Source organism: Pungitius pungitius, chromosome 4, assembly GCF_949316345.1.
Source record: "Pungitius pungitius chromosome 4, fPunPun2.1, whole genome shotgun sequence".
NCBI classification, from domain to species: Eukaryota; Metazoa; Chordata; class Actinopteri; order Perciformes; family Gasterosteidae; genus Pungitius; species Pungitius pungitius.
Window position 1 is genome coordinate 841,135 of NC_084903.1, and position 18,724 is coordinate 859,858.

Consider the following 18,724-nt stretch of genomic DNA (forward strand, 5'->3'; position numbering starts at 1 on the left):
TAAGAGAAGCGTCGTGTCTTTGTTCTGCCGTAGAAACCTCCCGTCATTCGCTGCGGAGAGAAAACATCCGGTAATAGCATGTAAATGTAATGCAAATGGGAAAAGGCCTTTTAGCGTTAGGGGAGTACGGGAGGAGGAGGATGACGTTGCAGACATCACTGTCCATCATATCCATTACATGTGCCACGGCGGAAAAGCTCCGAAGCCACTCACCAGTTTAAAGGTTTCCATAAAGCAGATGGGGGAATGTTTGTTATGGCTTGACACCCCTGCAACTTTCTCACTTGGGTTGGGGGTTTCGGGGCAGGAGGTGGTTTGGTGAAGAGGTGATGGTGTTGCGGGGGGGCAGGCTGGGAGAGCTTTAGGTGCGCGATAAAGACGGAGTGAAAAAAAAAAAAAATAGAGCGATGCAGCCAACTGCCTGTCAGCGCTGTCCACTTGAGATGATTAATGGCCACAGGCTGTGATGGACGGAGTGAGAAAGAGAGAGAGAGAGGCTCCTGTTCAGTGAAATCACCAGTCAAGAAAGGGGGAGTAATGGTGGTAGGTGGTGGTGGGGGGGGTGGGGTAAAGACAAGTGTTTTAGCTCTTTCTACTCTAGCCAGAAAGCGGCACACGTCAGCCCAGGCTGGATCCATCCCAGTGTGACGCCCTTAATGTGAAGGGTAGATTCAGCTTAAGAGGGGCCACATGGTGTTCATCGCCGCTTAAGAGTTATTTCAGGGGGAAATCCCTCCGTGATCGATTTAGACCCGTTAATAGCAATAAAGTACTAAGCCGGACTTGTCTGTGTCATTAAGTGTCAGTGGTCTTGACGGGTTCAGGAAAGATGCTCAGAATTTAGAGGAAGGAGTAGGAGGAAGGGAGGGAGGGAAGGAAGGAAGGAGATAAAAGTGTTCCTAATGAAATTGTCTCATTTAGCTGCAGCTCCACAGTCAGACCTGCTGTCAGTTCGCTAAATGGCACTTTGTTTGGTCTAAAGTGTCACATCCGTCATTCTGATTCTATTTTCTCTTACCGCCATTTTGAGGTTGCTACAAACAGGTAAAGCGGATAAAAATGAACCGTTTCTCCTATTGGAGGACAATCCATTTGCTGTCCTAGTTTAATTGGATATGTTTTTTAAGTGTGATGTGGGAAGAGTGGCCTCTCGGCATGACATTGATGGAAGTTCTCTAACTGTAACCCTGAAACCAAAAGCTCTGTCCACACCAATTACACCATGAATGGGCTCTGGGGGATCCATGTACGCATTATATTACTCCCCCGGTCAGCCTCGTAACAGGCGGGCCCTCTGTACAAACACCCCTCTACAATAGGAACATTCTCTGCCTCTTTGATTTGCACTCATTTTCCTTTAGTTAACACCCCACAACTTCTGGAAAGTGGCAGCACCTGGTTGGTTTAGCAACAGAAACGCTGGACATTGTGACCTCATTTGTCCATTTTTGGATGGCGTTGGGTTTTGGGTGAAGTGATTTCCCTTCGACATCGACCCTTTGACTGCCACTTTGCTTGATAACTAGGATATCATTCATGCAGTAGATGTTATCTGCAATTCGGCAATACATTTATTTAAACCATCTCTATATTCTGGCGCTGATGCAATTGACGCAATCAATGCAGTTTTTAAGAACCCAGATGCAGATTTGACTTAGATTGTACCAATAAAATATGGTTAAGAAATTACATTTTGTCCTCTTTCTATGTCCATCCCCTTCCTCCTCCTTTGCCCCCACCCTGTGCTCCTTCCCCCTCTGTTTATTGTGCTACAGTTACAACCACTGAAACCTGATAACACCATGGGGGATAGGGGCGGAGGGCCGCTCGGTGAGGCTGGGTGGGGGGGGGTGTCGCAGGGTTTGGATTAAGGGGCCTCCTGTCCTACACAGGATGATTAATGATCTCCAAAGAAGCGGGGGCCCAACCTTTTTGATAGGGCCAACGCTTATGGACCGCAGACAAGGGAGTGACCGACGCGTGTCGGTTTGTGTGAGGAGCGGAATGACAAGGGGGCATACAGGGTAAGGACCAGGACCAGGCAGGGTGGTTTGGGGGTGGGGGGGTGCTTTCATTTGCCTTTTTTTAAAGCACTCCTGTCCACGTGCCAAACGGACCCATGTTGCCAACCAGACAGAACCATTATCAGGCAACCGCTGGTTCTCTCAGGAAAGGGCAGGGACCCAAACGACACACATACTCCAACCGCTGCTTTCTAATCATTACTCTAAAAGCAGAAGCCAAGACGGTTCTCATTGGACAAATTGTCCCCTGCGCTCGCAATCAAAGATTTTGTGGTTTGCCATGTTGAAGTGTGTGAGGGCTGATATTATCTCTGTTGACTACACCCATTGGCAAATTACAGCCCCGCCCGTGGAGAGCGATCACATCTACGGTGGTTGAACTCCTCTCCTCTTTCCAAACAAAAGGAAATTGTAGCATTAGATGTTTTCCTTATTTTAGTGTGGCGGGAGATGTCAGATTACGTTTTTTTCCCCGCAATCGAAGAGCAACTGAGACTTTGTCCCTTTATCCCAACCCCCAGTCTGCCCCCCTGTTTCTTCCTCTGTCATTTAGCCAGAGTGTTCCTCGGGCCTGGACTTCTGCACTGCTGTCCATCTTTAATTACGACCATACTGTACAGGGATTTGCGTTTATAAGCTGCCGAACTGGAAGATTGTTAATCACCAGGCACGTAGGAAACTGAGCTCCAGAGGACGAGCTCGGGCCCCGAGCAGATTCATGCTTCCCGGCGAGGTCACCGGTCAGTGAAAATAACAGCAGCCTCCTCAGATCCACGCGGTGTGGTGGTGGAATACATTTGCATAAACATTTCTATAAAACAATAGGTGACAGGGCCTGTTTCATGTAGCAACCCCATTAAAGTCAAAATTACATGCTCCTTTTTGATGCCTAATATATATTATGCCTAATGATATTTAAAATACTCCTACACATGGCTTGATGGGTTAATGGTGTAAATAAATAATTTTAAATCAAGACCGTTCCTATATTTTTGTTGATTTAGTTACATTTTAGATGTCAGGACTAAAAGAAATTCTAAATCTAAAAGATCCTCTGGAATTCAAATTTGAATATAGTTCCCTTGATTTTACTTTTAAATTAACACCTTTCATGCTTTTCTATTCGATGATATTTGGATTTAGCTGGTTCCTTGTGGAGCTTTCCCGGCCTAAATGCATTTTCCAAACCTTTGCATATCTGAATGTCTTGCTTCTCCATCTGCGTCCTGTGTGTGTGTGCTCTTAAAGCAAGGTTTCCTGGCCCTCCACAGCCCTTGTGATGGATGGTATGAAACACATTACAGCCCCCAGAGGAGCCCTACACCAGCAAAATAGCCCAGAGCTCACTTCGGTGCTGCACTGGAAGTGGCGCAGTAAGGGAGACCTGACTGCAAGTGGAGGCCTAATAGAAGAAAGGTCTTTGTCAGTGATATTTTAGGTGATGTCATTGTTTGGGGCACACTGGTATATGGAGGTGCAGAGATGAGCTTTTCCTCCTCTGCAACCGCACTTCAAACATTTCACCTTCCTTTTCCTGATGTCTTTCTGTTCTGTAACTCTGTTTTGTAAGTTCCTAGATGTTTGAGACCTTCAGAACTATTAATGGTTTTTAAATTTAGCAATAAGCTGTCTTTTAAAAAAAAATGTATGGTCGCTTCTATTGATCTTATTTGAAGTCACTGCATTAGGAGCCTCGGCTGAATCATTGATCATTTATATGACTCACAGTCATGGATTCCAAAAGCCCAAAGTAATTAGCATTGATGGGAGTAGAAATTTCCAAGATGAGTGCCTCCCCCACATCCTCTTCCCCCTGTCCAATCGCCTGTGTTACCACAGCTCTCGCTCTCCTCAGCTTATAGCAGCTGATGTCTCCCGTATTGATCCGTGGTGCTGGCCCCCAAAGAGACTGGTCAGCTGATGGCTTTATCTGTCGATCCGGGTGTCCATTGATCGACGCAGTTAGCTGTGTTATGAAACTAGAAAGAGAGAGGGACACCCGCAGTGTTGCACCTGCCACTAAAGACCTCACTGCCACCTACAAACCTACGTTTGAACCAGCAACGGGTGTCACAGATGACCTCAAGAATATTCCATTCCTCTAATTAATGTACCTCCCATAGCCTCTCTCTCCTTTCATTATTTCTCTTAGCCAAACTCCTTATTGGCCTTTAAAAAAATGTATTCTAAATACGCCTTTGTCTCATTGTCTGAGACCTCAGATCTCCCTGAATCAATTCTACTTCAGTTTCGAGCTAATCAAGGGGGGAAAAGGCTGAGTCGAACCTCCCGCAGCTTTGTCTGAAGAATCCCCAGTCATTGCCAACGCCCGCTCCCTCTATTTTGCATACAACATACCATTGTCATGTTGCTGTGACATATACATGCTTGACATTTTTGCAAAGACCAGAGATGGCTGTTTACAAGGCCAGGCTATTGGGTTACTTTTTATTAAAGTCAGATGTAAATATAGAGTCCTCATCTACGTTTGACCAAGCTGTTGAAGCCGTTTTTATGAGGCGCAAAAAGTCCTGGGCTGATGTACTCCAGCGTGATCTCTTCAGAGTGTGCTTGATGAGTAAAGCGCCGCGGTGTGAAACCTGATGGATTAAGAGTGTTTGCACAGCAAACCGGTTCTGTTACTTTGTGTTTAATAATGCACACGTTGTGTTCACGCTAAGGTGACCATATACCTCTTACCTGTGTTGTAATGTAGTTCAACCTGTGTATAGAAAACAACTTGTATTGACTGGACTGTAACTCACAATACAGGCCTGTATTATCAGTGTTTCCACATATCATGAAGATGTACCGCCCCCCCGCCCACGTCGTCTCTAAATGTCCTCGCTGTCATCTGCTGTGGTCGCCCCTTCCATCAACAAGCTTGCTCCTCAACAAGATATTTTTATTCCATCCATATTACAGCTGGAGTATTTTAAAGCCAGTTCAAACAATGGTGTCAGATGTTCTTCAGGTGGAGGGATGAGATAACAAAGACTGCATTAAACACTCAGAGCAGAACTGGATATCCACAATGAATACTGACTGATCTCTGTAGCATTTGAGCATTTTCAGCACATATCCTATAGAGTTAAGACTGTTTGTAAAGTATCAATACTCCGATCTTACACCAAATCCCCAAATATACACAGATGGGGGCGAAGAAACCTTGTCCACACACTAAATGCATGAGCAATGCAACAGGTTTAGGTGGCTTCTGCACTTTGTGTGGAGGCATATAGCCGAGAGCGCTGAAAACATTAGAAAAACAAGGCCAAGCATTGTCAAATCAATGGTTGGGAGCAGGTCTGTGCAAAGCAACACAGGTTGTGTTAAGTGATTCATTAATCATAGCGTGAGTTCAGAGTTCTGGCATCACAGTGACACACTCAAAGCACTGGCCTCTGGATAGTACATTGCAAATTCATCAGCCCCTTGCACAATTTCACTGGTCAACTAGATGTTAATGGAAGACAAACATTCCCAGATAGTGGGTTGGTTACCTTCAAAAATGGCAGTCGGGTGGCAGTAAGGGATGGATGGATCAACGGATACATCACACAGATGGGGGTTGAATCTATACATTTAATTATATCCATTACTTTTCTTTAATGAAACAAAATACAAACTTAAGCTTGCATTATAGTTTTTCATTTTTAATGAAATACACATGAAATCCAGTGGATCCAGTTGATCTGCTGGGTCTCTGGGGATCCAGGGCACTTGGGTTACGGTCAGAGAGTCCATCTCACTTTTCGCACCATCCCACCTTTTCAACCTATTTTACCAGGTGACCGACCCACGGAGAAAGTGTCACGTTTTCCTCGTTGTTTTCGTCACCCACTCTGTTTCTCTCAAAGTCGGCTCAAACACGGCTCTCTTGGCAATGAACGAAACGGGGCGAACCAGTTAACACTTTTTGAATCACCACATGAACTGTATCGCCTGTCCCTGCTAAGATTCTCCGGCAAATTGGACTGGGCACTGATCATGTCATTCAGTGTCGTGATTCGTAGTCTTTTTATGAGCGGTGCCGGTGGGATTTACAGCTTCTGGCTGTTGTTTGGAGCCTCTGCGGTTTTGCGACGTCGTTAGTTTCCCAGATGCCCGAGCAGGAGACGGCTTCTTTTGTCTGTCTGCTCGCTGTAATAATTCTTATTGAGAAGCTTCTCTTGCTGCTTCCGGAGTACAATAAGCTTTTATTTTGTAATCCTGAGAGACTCTGTGGAAGAGACGAGGGGGTGAAAGATGCTCCGACGACGTGGCTTGTGACAGCTCTTATTTGCGTGGAGCCTGCACCGTACTTTATTTTGTGGCCTCTTTTTATTTGCACTGTTGTTGGGTTCAGTTTCATCACGCAGTGGTGTAACTCATTCAGCAGCGATGGAGCAACATTGTCTTAATTTCTCTGGAGATGTATTCATGTGACTTAATGCCTTCATCTGTTAGGGTGTCTTTTTTTGTGGGTGGAAACTCAGACTCTTGGCTCTTTGTTCCTTATCTTTGCGGTTAAATGCTGTTGGCAAAAGATAATATCCTTTTCTCTTCCCCACCCTGCCTGTCACCTTTAGTCTGTATCTGCCTTCGTCAATTCACAGGAATTGCACTAAATGGACATGAAAAGAATGACGCCTATGCTGCCGAGGGTATAGCGCACATCGACCCACGGCGCTGTATTGTAGACTTCATCAGCCGACCGTCCCTCCCTCTTCTATCTCTGCCTGTGTCTCTATCAGCTGTGGCGTAAGCATCAGGCTTAGAATAGCAGTGTATCTATAGGGTAACGTTGCATTTAACTTCCCCGAATGTGAAGGGTGCAGAGCTCAACACTTGATATGAATTGGTCCACCATGTGAATGCCAGCTCTGTCTGGACTAAAGATAGCCAGTTCCATACACTCAGCTTTTTTACCATTTATGTCCCTGGCCGTGCATTAAAAATAAAACAAACATGCCCCAGCAGAGCAGGTTCCCTGACAATATGCTGCCCCCCGACGCACGGCCGTGTAAACTAAACAGCCAGGAGGCTGCCCGGCGTAGAGTAAACACGGCCTGTGCAGACCAGATATTTGTCTCACCTGTCGGCGTCTGTCTTTCCCACGTCGATGACTGGTTTGGTCTGTTCTGTAATGGAAGGGATTTTAAATTTATGTCTGTGAAAAAAGCAGAAACAGCACTCAAAGGCCGTTTTGAAACACTGACAATAGTGATACCGGGCGGTCAGGTTTTTGCCTTTACCTTATTCACCTTATATACCTTATTTCAGAACAAAATGTCACGCTTTCTGCTTCAGAATTAGTTTCTGACCAACAGTGGATGGAGGACATTAAGTGAGTGTACTTCATCTGAGCCGAGGAGGAGATCCCAGGTCGGGTGTTATCTGGTGTGTGTGTGTGTGTGAGGAGGAAGGTGTGGGTGGCTGGGGTGTTGGTGCTCTGAAAGGACTCAGGCGGGACCAGGGGCTGTTTGTGTTGGCTGACACCTTCCTTACAGCAGTAATCCAGTCTTTCTCCAGCTGGCGAGTTACTACACCCCCCCCCTTCCTTCCTTCCTTCATCCTCCTGAAAGCTCCAAAAATGTTCAGTTTGTTTACGTCCTTGTTCTTTTTTTCCCACCCTGCTCAATCATTGTTTTCCCATTCTTATGTGCTCTTAACCTCCTCATCCATGTAAAAACCCCAAAAAGTACAATGATCCAACCGAATAAACGCCGGAATCTAAGCAACCAAAGACCCTGAGACGATATGGAGTCTGATCCTTGAGATCATCAGAAGCTGTTGGGGAAACCTCACACCCGTCAGTGCTTATTCAGTAAAAATGCATTTCCTGTGTGTTGTCGCTCTGTCACTTAATTATTTAGAAAATGCCCATGTGTAATCAGCGACATGCAATTTACCACAGCTGGTGCTAGGGGCTCCCAATTGATTTATTATGGAAGCCCCTTTAATGTGAACAGCTGTTTCCTACTAAAAATAGGTCAGGGGTCAGATCAAATGACCTTGTTACTTTTCTTTTTTTCTTCCTCCCATTCAGATGGAAAGCTAGATGTGAGGTGGGAAACGTGACTGTTTGATTCAGATGGACAGTCTGTCTCAGTCTGTTTGCTTTTGCTCGGTGCATGGGGGCCATGGTCAGTAATTATTACAAATTGTGTATGGTCTGATCAATGTGTTTCACCTCCTTAAAGGATGGCTAAAATGCTTTTTACAGGATAAAATCATATTTTATATATAATAGAGTTTTCATAGACGTGTTTTGTTATCGTTGTGTCCAAAGATGTATTTCACCATAACGTAAATGGTTTTTCTGCTGGGAAATCATCACGGGCAAGAAATGAAGCACATGAAAAGATGTTGATTATCTACACAAATGATCAAAACCTAAATCGCCTAATATGAAACGGGTTTTATCCCTGAGAGATGTGTTTTGGTCGGCCCTTTTCTGTCTGTATCTCTTATCATTTGGAGTCTAGCCGCTTGAAGACGAGCCGTGTGGCTCTGGTGTTCACTGTGGAAGTGGGAGGAAGGACTAGCCAGTGGTTCGGGGGCCCTCAGCCACGGCACTTCCCACCAGAGCAACCTCTGACCCGTGGTGCCATTAATCACTAGGCTCCTGATGGCCCTGTCCCTGGGGGGAAATCAGTCCGGGGCAAAGGATGATGGGAGGTGAAGCCTGCAGCCAATTACAGATCGGCTCAAAACAGCCGAGGTGGACAAAACGGGGCTTTGCGAGGAGGTGAAACACCCAATAGTTGCGCACAAGAGGCCTGCGTGGCTCAATGAAGCCGCCTCACGACGGCGCTCTTCCCGGTGCCTCTCCAGTCATCTGCAAAGGAAAGTGAGCTATGACGCTCACTACAACTACAAGGGTGGAGAAGAGCGCACGTTAATGGCGACTGTGAGGCAGAGGAGTTGTGCTGCTGCGATCAAAAGAAATGGTTTGGAGCGCTCTAATTAAGCCTGTTAGAGCTAAATGTCTCCAGGGTCAGCAACGGAGCAGATGTTGGACACCAAAGGCCGGCTCTCAAATTAGGGAACTCTCCGGCTAACTGCCCACGTGTTGCTAATATGATTTTTGGTCAATTGCGATATTATCAAAGGGGCTTTTCGCATGTGCTCGGGCCACGTTAAAATGTGAAGCCCGGCTGATTCGTTCACTAATTAAATCCGTTTTAAGGTTTAGAAAGGGCCTCTGGTACATCTAAAACATGTAGGTAGCCATCTGGCTTACACTCTCACACACTCCTTGACAGTAGTTTCTTGTAAATGCAAAAAAAATCCAATTTGATTTGACAGCTTCTGCTGATAAAGGGCCGAATAAAGGCTTCGCCGTGAATTAAAGGCTAACTAACTGCTGGCCTGTCACTATGGGGCCAGTGCCGTTGTCTCATTTGTTGTGCTCTCATTGTTCGTGTCCGGGCCAGTATGAAAACATGGCTTCCTGCTGACCTGCGGTTTAATTCACACATCAATAACCCCCAGCTGATCTCTGACCCCTCTGGTTGTACTAATTGTTTGATGCAGGATTGATGTCCAACGCTGCATTAAATAACTGCTGAGGCGCCGGCAGCAGAGCGTCCCTGGCGCTGTGACCCGCTGCGTGTTCTGGAAATGGGACAAATGCCCGGTGATGTTTAGGTTTATGTTAAGCTCAGGGTAAAGCGCACAGTTTTCTAACCACATTTGCGACACGTGGAGAACAGGAGCTTTATCAAATGTGTTGAGCAGTTGACTGGCTGTGAATTCTGGAGGCATCATATTGGTTTACATTGTTGGTCAGAGCCAAGAAGCTTTCAAAAGTTGTATCAATTAATGTTTGAAATGAACCTGAAATTTAGGAGTAATTTAGTTTAAAATAGTCCATCTTGCTCTTTGCTGCAGTATGAGGAAAACCGGGGTGCCAAACAATGATCGTTCAATATCGGCACCTCATCGACTTTCCCCACCCCCCCATGTAGGGAGCCACCCCTCCATAATGACATTTGCAGAATGGCTTAGAAGTCTCCCTCGGCTCACACAAACACAGGTCCCGCCTTTTCCTTCTACAAACCATCGTAGACAAACTCAAGCAGTGATTCTGAGCCAACACGAGGGCAGCTTTAGTTTATTCAACCCAGTGTTTCCCTTAGGTTTACAACTTCAGGGGGGTGGGGTGTCATAGTCGGGCAAATGGTCCGGCCAGGGAGGGGTAAAGGAGTGCCACACAGACTTGGTCTCGACATATTAATGTCAGTGTGGAACTGCTGTCCTGAAGAATAAAAACGACAACAAAACAAGGGGGGTGGGCAGGGGAAACACTGCAACTCCTGAAACACAACAGCCCCCAATATTAAGCAGTCCATTCGACATGTCCGAGCCACACCCTCCTGATCTCCACACGTATGCAGGGCCATGTGTGTGCCTCGGCCCCTTTGCGCATGGCTTAAAGGCATGTTGCTAACTTAAGAAAATGAATCGGGGCTAATCTTCGCAGCCTGATCACTGTGTTATTCTACACGGCGATTAATGAGTCCGATTGAGAGCAGCCTGTGGAGGGGCTGAAGGATTGGCCGGCATTAGCTCCCAAGGCAAATCTGTGTGACTCCCTGTGCACCGGGGGCCAGCAGACTCTGTCCAATCCTCTAAATGAGCTTCATTATACTGGCCTATCCAGGAACCCCCCCCCCCCCCTTGTCACAGTCCCCTCCTGCTTCATGCTACACTGTTGCACATTGTACTTTTTGATTCTGTTGCAAGCACCCCCACCATGCTTACCTCAAGCCTCCCTGTAGATAAGCCCTTGACAAGATTAATGCATCTGTATCAAAAGTCTAGAGCCGCTTGTCCAGGTCAAGCCAGATTTCCCTAACCGGGCTAATATGTTTTCAAGCCAAATTTTAAAGACGTGTGGGCAGGAGGCCGGGCACCCTTCTCTCTTGTCACCACTTAGTGTAGGTATGTTGAGGTCTGACATTCTGGGTATTTCAGCATTGATTTGCTGATGAATGAATGCATAATTTAGGATTTGCCCTGCTTCTTCATTTACACTGCCGCAGCTTTGAATGTACCTTCTGTGTTAGGAGCCGATATGTCTGAGCAGGGATGCACACACAGGAGGAATTGTCTGCATTATGAGTTCCATTCCCAATGGGATTGTCCATGTTAAAAATGCATGCACGTGATGGACAAATGGACTTCATCCACCATAAAGCATTCATTGTGCGTCATTAAGCCGTTGCAATTCAGATGTATGATTTATACCGTATTGATTTTATTTCATGCCTGTCCTCTCCTCCACAGGAACCCCAGTCAATCGTATCCCCATCATGGCCAAGCAGGTCCTGGATCTGTACATGCTGTACAAGCTAGTGACGGAGAAGGGAGGCCTTGTGGAGGTTATCAATAAGAAGATCTGGAGAGAAATTACAAAGGGACTCAACCTGCCGACCTCCATCACCAGCGCCGCTTTCACCCTGCGCACACAGTAAGTCTGCATCTGTGTCGCAAAAATACAAAGAGAAAAGGGTTGAATTAACTCAACAGCAGCCATAAATTGATTCTGAGCACAAATCACATTGGGACATATTCCCTGTGCCATGAATATGTGGATGTTTGTGCTGATTGGTACCAGGTTGGATGTCATTAACCCACGATGCAGTGTTTATACACATGCGGATTTGTTTCCTCAACCAGGCTGCCTTTCCCTCTTCACATGCCATCCCTCCATCCATTACATCACACATAGCCCATCGATTCCCATAGATTTATTGATGTGATCCGGGTCAGAGTTCACAATGACTATGGTGGGGTTTGACGGACAGCACCGCAAGTGGCAAATAAAACGCTTCCTCGATTTAAATCCTCCCGCTGTCCACTGGCCCCGATGAACCTTTATTATTAATGTTGGTGGGCCATTGGGTGCTCTGTTGGCTCTATCTAATGGACGCTGCTCATAGCTTCTTATTGATCTGCCTTTCCACCACGATGCAGCCAGAGCGCACAGCGCTGTGTGTTCATTTTACTCAGATAATACCAGAGCTGTGACTGCGCATTCTTGTGCAGAACCTGATCTATCATCCAATAACCCGATGTCATTAAACCCTGTGCTGTTTCATGCACTTTAGTAAGAAGGTTCTGGTCAGCTTTGTGGAGTAACTGGATTTCTTGGATGTCATGTGAACAGAGGCGTGCTCTGTAATCTGGGTCATGGATTTGAGACAATTAAATGCACACAATTAGAGGCACAATATTTTACTGGGGGTTAAACAGGATTTTAACGTGTGTGAGCGGGCGTGACGGACAGGATCACTGGGAGAGATTTACAAACTAAACAAATTACTATTGTGCAGAGTATTGAAAGAATCTAGTCGGGAAAGACTGACCAAGATCATACTACCGCATCTCTTATCGTAGTTCCACTTTAACAAAGGCAAATGTGTTTCAAAAATATGGTTGGAACATTTTGGAAATCCATCTAAGGATTGGCTGAAGGGAACAGCTGGTCACTGCAGTACGTAGGCATGCTTTATCTGATTTTGTCCCTTTTATTTTGCCGATGGTCCCGATTCCTTGTCTGTGTGTTCATTCACTCACTGGCCAGCTGAAAAACCATTTCAAAAGCAGAGATTACTGTCCTTGACATCAGCTGACAGCCCGTATTATGTGCTTATGTAGTATATTAAAGGGGACACAGCATGCCCATTTTCTCCAGCATAGTTGTATTTTGGTTAAGAACCAATTTACATGCTTTAATACTGACATTCTTTTTCTTCTGATAACGGCTGGGTGGTTTATTGTAATGCGCATATGATATAGCCGGATCTGAATGCATCGTTGAATCACATGTTTTCTGATCCAAACAACATTGAAAGAAAATCCTCAAACTGTTTCTGATTCAGTAGGCACTGCTTGTGGTTGTGTTTCTGAGCGGCATTAATCCAACATCTCTTATAATGCACTTGCCATGTGACCGTTTCCGTGGTGATCTGACCCTCCGTGTCCGTGTTGTGTTCTCCCCTCTAGGTACATGAAATACCTGTACCCCTATGAGTGCGAGAGGAAAGGCCTCAGCTCGCCCGGCGAGCTCCAGGCCGCCATCGACAGTAACCGACGCGAGGGCCGTCGTCCTAGCTACAGCAGCAGCCTCTTCCGCTTCTCCCCCTCCCCCAGCACGGCTCCCCACATCCTGTCGCCCCCCAAGATGCACCTTTCGGCTCTGGGGGCCGGGGCCTCGGGGGTCCTCAATGGCCTGCAGGGTTCACCGGGACACTCTCTGAAGAAAGGTAGGAACCGCAATCTCCACGGTGAGGCACAGTGACTTTAATGGGGCGAGTGGAACGTCTAGAGACTGCAGAGGCTGAAGCCTGCGTTACTCACACGGGCTTCACGCGTGTGTGTGTGTGTGTGTGTGTGTGAAAAGTAAGGAAGGGTGTTGCTTAAAAACAGCATAAATGCCCAGTTCTTTCTAAAGTTCACATTCAACTAGGTAAATGTTTACCCCACAATGTGTCCTGGTTGGATTGAACTTTGGAGTTCCACTTGCAGATGTGCAGAGACCTTGAATTATTCTTAAGGAAATGCTGCCCTCTGTCACACTTTAGAAGAACTACAACTGGTCAACGCCTCAACAAAACTTTACTCACAGATGATCGCTTCAAAGCACCTAAAATATATTATTTATAGATGTCACTAAACCAAAATAGTTTTCATACCTGCACCTGCCCCTTTTTTGTCAGATGTGTGCATTCACGTGTGTATTGGAATGACTGTGTGTGCGCATGCAGGAATGCTGGCATGCGAGTGTGCTATTACATTACTGCAACATGTCATGTCCCTTCCTCCGCTCTATCTCCCCATTGTGTGTGTGTGTGTGTGTGTGTGTGTGTGTGTGTGTGTGTGTTGTCCATCCAGGTGGTTTTAAGACTAGTATGAAACACCTTCGCCTCAGGCTGTTGAGAGCCCTCACCTTTAAAAACTGATAATAACATGGTTCCCACGCTAGGGGGACGCTTCATGTACTTTGAAGTAGCATCCTGTTGATAACTGTCATTAGCCTGCTGCTTATCTGCTGTCACTTTGACTCACTGGAATGTGACTTGGCGGCGGACTTGGCGGGTGTCCATGATTTGAATTGTGTTATTTACTGTAAGTTACCCGCCAACACATTTTTATGGGCACTTCGCATTTACGGATGGATATGAAAATGCTTTTGCAGGTTCACCACAGTTTTCTTTTCATTTGAAGTCATTTTGGAGTCTTCATTGATATGCAACCTTTCTTCTACAATTTGCAGTACAGTTTTCTGCTGCAAATTAAATGGGGATCTAATTATGATTTGACAACCGTTCATATTCTACTAGCTGTATTGACGTATCCATTACGATGCAATAAACTAACCCTCACCTTTTCCCCCTCTTCCAGAAGACCTGACCCCCTCTATCATGGCAGCGAGACCCTCCATGGCACTGGCCCTGGGCAACCAGCAGGTGGCGGGTTTGGCGCGGGCCGCCACGCTGGAGCAGCTCAGAGAAAAGCTGGAGACCGGAGGAGGAGGAGAGGGCCCAGAGAGGAAGATGGCCCGCCTGGCTGAGGAGCAGCAGCGCCTCATGCAGCAGGCTTTCCAACACAACCTGCTGGCCATGGCGTCCCAAATGCCCATGAACATGCGGCTGGGAGCCCCCACCATCACCACCCGAGGTCAGTGCTACAGAAATACTGTGAAGGAGAACCCAGAAATGTCTCATTGTGTTCCAATGAAGTATATTTCCAAATAACTGATTGCGTACTTATTTGGCCCGTCGCTTTTACTTGATTTCAAATTGGAGATGTGTCTTTTCAGATGAGAAGCAGCAGGACATGTCTCTGAGCATCTCAACCAATGGAAATGCCAGCATCACTGTCTCAGTGGAAGTCAATGGCACCATCTACTCAGGTTTGTTTAGGATCCACATAATAATGTGGCACATCCTTCACTTCCCTCTTGTAGTAATGTAGTCTCTCTTTCTCCTGTAGGAACCCTGTTTGCCCAGAAGTCCGGTGGGGCCCCGGCTGCTGCTGCCGCTGCTTCTTCGGCCCCCTCTGCTGGAGCCAGCACTAGCTACAGCTTCTCGGCTCCGCTGGGTCAGACCCCCAGCCCCACGTCCTCCTCCTCCTCCTCCTCCAAGGGCCCCGGCTCCGCTGAGGCGGCCCCCAGCGGGTCCCCCTAACGTGGTAGCGGCCCTTTGTCCCAGGCCTCTCTTCCACCGGGAGGCCCAGCAAGAAACAGTACAGAATAACAAACTGTTGCACAACAAATACCTCATCGACCCCGTCAACCTCCGGGCACCAATCATGAACACAGAGCCCCAGGATCCTCTACGACGACACGTGCCCAACCGCACAGCTATGCATTTTACTCTGCACACAGACACGCACTACACTACAAACACTCACGATTCTACACACACACACACACACACACACACACGCATACACGGGTTAATCCTGATGTAAATGCTAAACACAATCAGCTCAGCCAAACCTCACTGACTGGTGTAGTCACAACTGAACTTGAAACATTTTATCTTTTAACATTTTGTTTGTTTGTTGCCATTTTGTCATTTTTTGGGGATTTTGTGTTTTTAGGATTATTGTTTTTAGTTTTTCTCTTATTACATACCTCAAATCAAGTAACCTGCAGTGGTATCTTTACCTCAGGAGCTGTAGTATATTTAACCTGAATCAACTTTATTTTTATATTTTTTTTTATTTTTATTTTGTGTGTGTGTGACCTAGTTGCAATCAGGGGAAGTCTGGTAACTCTGCTCAGTGGAACCTCACATACAGAGCCCCCACCTCACAGTGGCAGCCCACCCCCACCCCACCCAGGACACTCGGATTCCCCCAACACGCTGTGGACTCAAAACGAGATGCTGTGGATCAGCACGTACCGTACCTCACCTCAGATCACGTCCACTCGCTGTATTCACACACCTCCCGGAGTGGACCGTACGCTCTCTCACAACCATTCGCTGTCACAACACTCGACTCACTGCAGACCCGCACAAACTATCTATGAAGGCGTGGTTCACGCAGTTGGGGGGGCCGAGCGGAGCTCCGTTCTCCACCCGGCTCCTGTCTCTTTGTTGGAGGTGGTGCAGAAACAGGTGTGAGCTTGCTGCCCCCCCCCCCCAGCAGACATCAATGCTTTGTTCCTCAGGCGTCACACGGGCCTCTCTGCCCTGCAGGGCGTCTCTCTCAGGAAGCAACGTGACATCTGCAAAGAACCGCCGCTGAAGAAGAGGAAGGGATTCGACACCTGAAGAACGCACAAATCTACGCAACAGTTCCAGAATACCTCATCAGACTTTCCCCAAGGAGAGCTACACTACATACCTCAAACGGCTGCAAAGCCGTCAAGACGCGACGCCACGATCCCTCCCCCCATGATGGAAATCATACCCGACCTGGAACGGACGCCAATGAACTGACACACTGCTGCTGCCGGAACTGAGATGGATTCTCTCTCTCTCTCCTCCTTGTTTTATGCTTGCTTCGGTTTCTTTCTTTCTTTTCTCGTTTTATTTTTATTTTGGTTCCTCAAGCTGTCTGAGAAGAGTGATCTGCATTTGGTTTTTCAGGGAAGAGGAAAATAATAGTTAGTTCCTCGCGAACACGTGTAGATCCGTAGTCTTGAGGTCCCGGCGGGTCAAAGCAGAAAAGGAAGACGATACAATCAACCATCTTAAACTCAACTGCAAATTCCTGAATCGCAGTTAACGAGTTGTCCCCCCCCACCCCCACAGGGGCAAAATGATACGCATGTGTACAATCTTGTGACCAGCGTTTAAAGACCTGGATGTCCTGGTTCACGTAAGCCTCTGGTTTTTGCACAGCTAGACACCAAAGACATCCATCCCCGTTCTGGCCTTCAGAAGCAAACGCAACATGGTGGGACTCGAGAGTAAATCAGTACATTTGTAACCAGCTTTAAAGCCTCAATCTGGTTACATTACATTATGATCTCTAGGGGTGTTTTATTGTTTTTTATTGAACGCACCCTCCGGAGTGGACGCATGGCCTCGCCATGAGCCTGTTATTAAACTTGATTTATGCCTCCAATTGTTCCAAAAGGCATTCTTCTCTTTTATGACGAAGGGATGACAAAGACCCTTCTGGCTTCATCTGTGTTGAATATGAGGCATTTTAACTGTTGGAAACCTCTTGAAGCCCAGAGTGAAGCGAGGTGGGCCACCTTGTTGCTTTACTAGACTCCACTGTAGCCGTTACGTGTCGGCTTTTGCAGATGGTTTGCGGTGCAGAGCTCAGTTTTGGTTTTGAGGTTGGCCTTTTTGGGGAATGCTTCAGAACTGACACTTGACTGTATTTTATTCAAATTCATGAGAGCTGCAGACGCTGCCTTAAAGTAGTTGCTGGGGAGATCCTGCCGGTGCAGCTTTCTCTTGTCGACCACCCGGGGAAAGTGTCTTTCTCTGCGAGATTAATCCCTCGGAGAGTAATCACTTTTTTATTTTGGCGAACACTTCAATCAGACGTTCAAACACCAGTTGTATCGACTTTGTTTGGATATTTATTTGTGCATTTTTGTTTTCAGTGACCGCTCTGCTTAATCCTTTAGGCCGTGTTACTCAAACCTTTCATTGTTTGTTTCATCTGCTTAGTCTAAGCATTGGCTGTTGGTGTGTGTGTGTGTGTGTGTGAGCAGTTTCATTATATTCAGTACATGGTCCCTGTTCTGCATGGCACACACTTGTAATTGCGGCAGGTATCTGCAGGTGGCACCACTGTATCAATGTAGAAAGTACTGGTTAATCATTCACTTCTTCTCTCCCTGCTTCACAAGGTGCGTGTGTGTGCGTGCGTGCGCGTGTGCGTGTGCGCGCGTGTGTGTCCGCCCCTACCTCGTCATACCTCAGGGCAGTGGGCTGCAGTCTGTTCCATTCGACTGAAGCTGCGTTGGGACGAGTGCTGCGGTCACTTCGCTGAATGCAACAACTTTATTTTTTGGGGGGGGGGTTGCATTTTTTGGAGATTTGCATCGTCAGTAACTAAGTAACTAGGCGAGGTCTCGTCACTCAGGAAGCTGTGAAGTTGGAAGTCTGCAGAACCTTTTGTCTCAGATGATTTTGGATTTAATTCAGTTTAAAAAAACCTAACTTGATCTGTGTAAAAGCAGGCGCATATGCAAGTGGTTATTGAATACCTCATTTATCAATTTTATGTTTTTGGCTTGTACAATGCTCCGTATATTAATTCAACTGTGGGGTTTGTGCATATTTTTGTACTGTTATTATTATTGACATGGTAATGATATTACTGATATTATAGTTTTCTCTGATTAAAGCAAACAAAAAAAAGATATGACAAACACATGAATGCTTGTAAAAACTGTTTTGTGCTGATTGTATTTAAGAGGAGCACTTTTCCAAAGTGGTTTTTACACATTCGGTTTTGTTCATATTAGTAATATAAAGATATGGTTCTCAGGGCTTTAAACTTGTATGTCATGATAAAGTTTTACTTTATATCTTACTATGTGTTTGGTTTTATTTAATTTAAAGTGATTTAAAGTGATTCCCACCTGTTCACCTCCAGAAATGCAAAACTAATCCATGTTTTACAAACAGCACGTTTCTGTGGCCGAGCGGTTTCCTAACAAAAAAAACCCAGGGGCTCGATTACAGAAATTTGTCATGTTGGTTATTCCACGGGTCGTCCCCCACACC

At 46.3% G+C, this 18,724-nt stretch overlaps 1 protein-coding gene across 1 annotated transcript in view; it reads left to right on the plus strand.

The window, feature by feature from the left end:
* LOC119226533 (AT-rich interactive domain-containing protein 3B-like) overlaps positions 1–18,370 on the plus strand; it is a 40,500-nt gene extending 22,130 nt beyond the window's left edge. The window contains exons 5-9 of the mRNA XM_037484618.2: positions 11,301–11,484; positions 13,023–13,282; positions 14,421–14,696; positions 14,839–14,931; positions 15,012–18,370. Of these exons, the coding sequence (XP_037340515.2) occupies positions 11,301–11,484; positions 13,023–13,282; positions 14,421–14,696; positions 14,839–14,931; positions 15,012–15,205 (1,007 nt within the window). The 3' untranslated portion in view covers positions 15,206–18,370. The remainder of the gene's footprint in view (positions 1–11,300; positions 11,485–13,022; positions 13,283–14,420; positions 14,697–14,838; positions 14,932–15,011) is intronic.
* Positions 18,371–18,724: the final 354 nt, after the last annotated feature.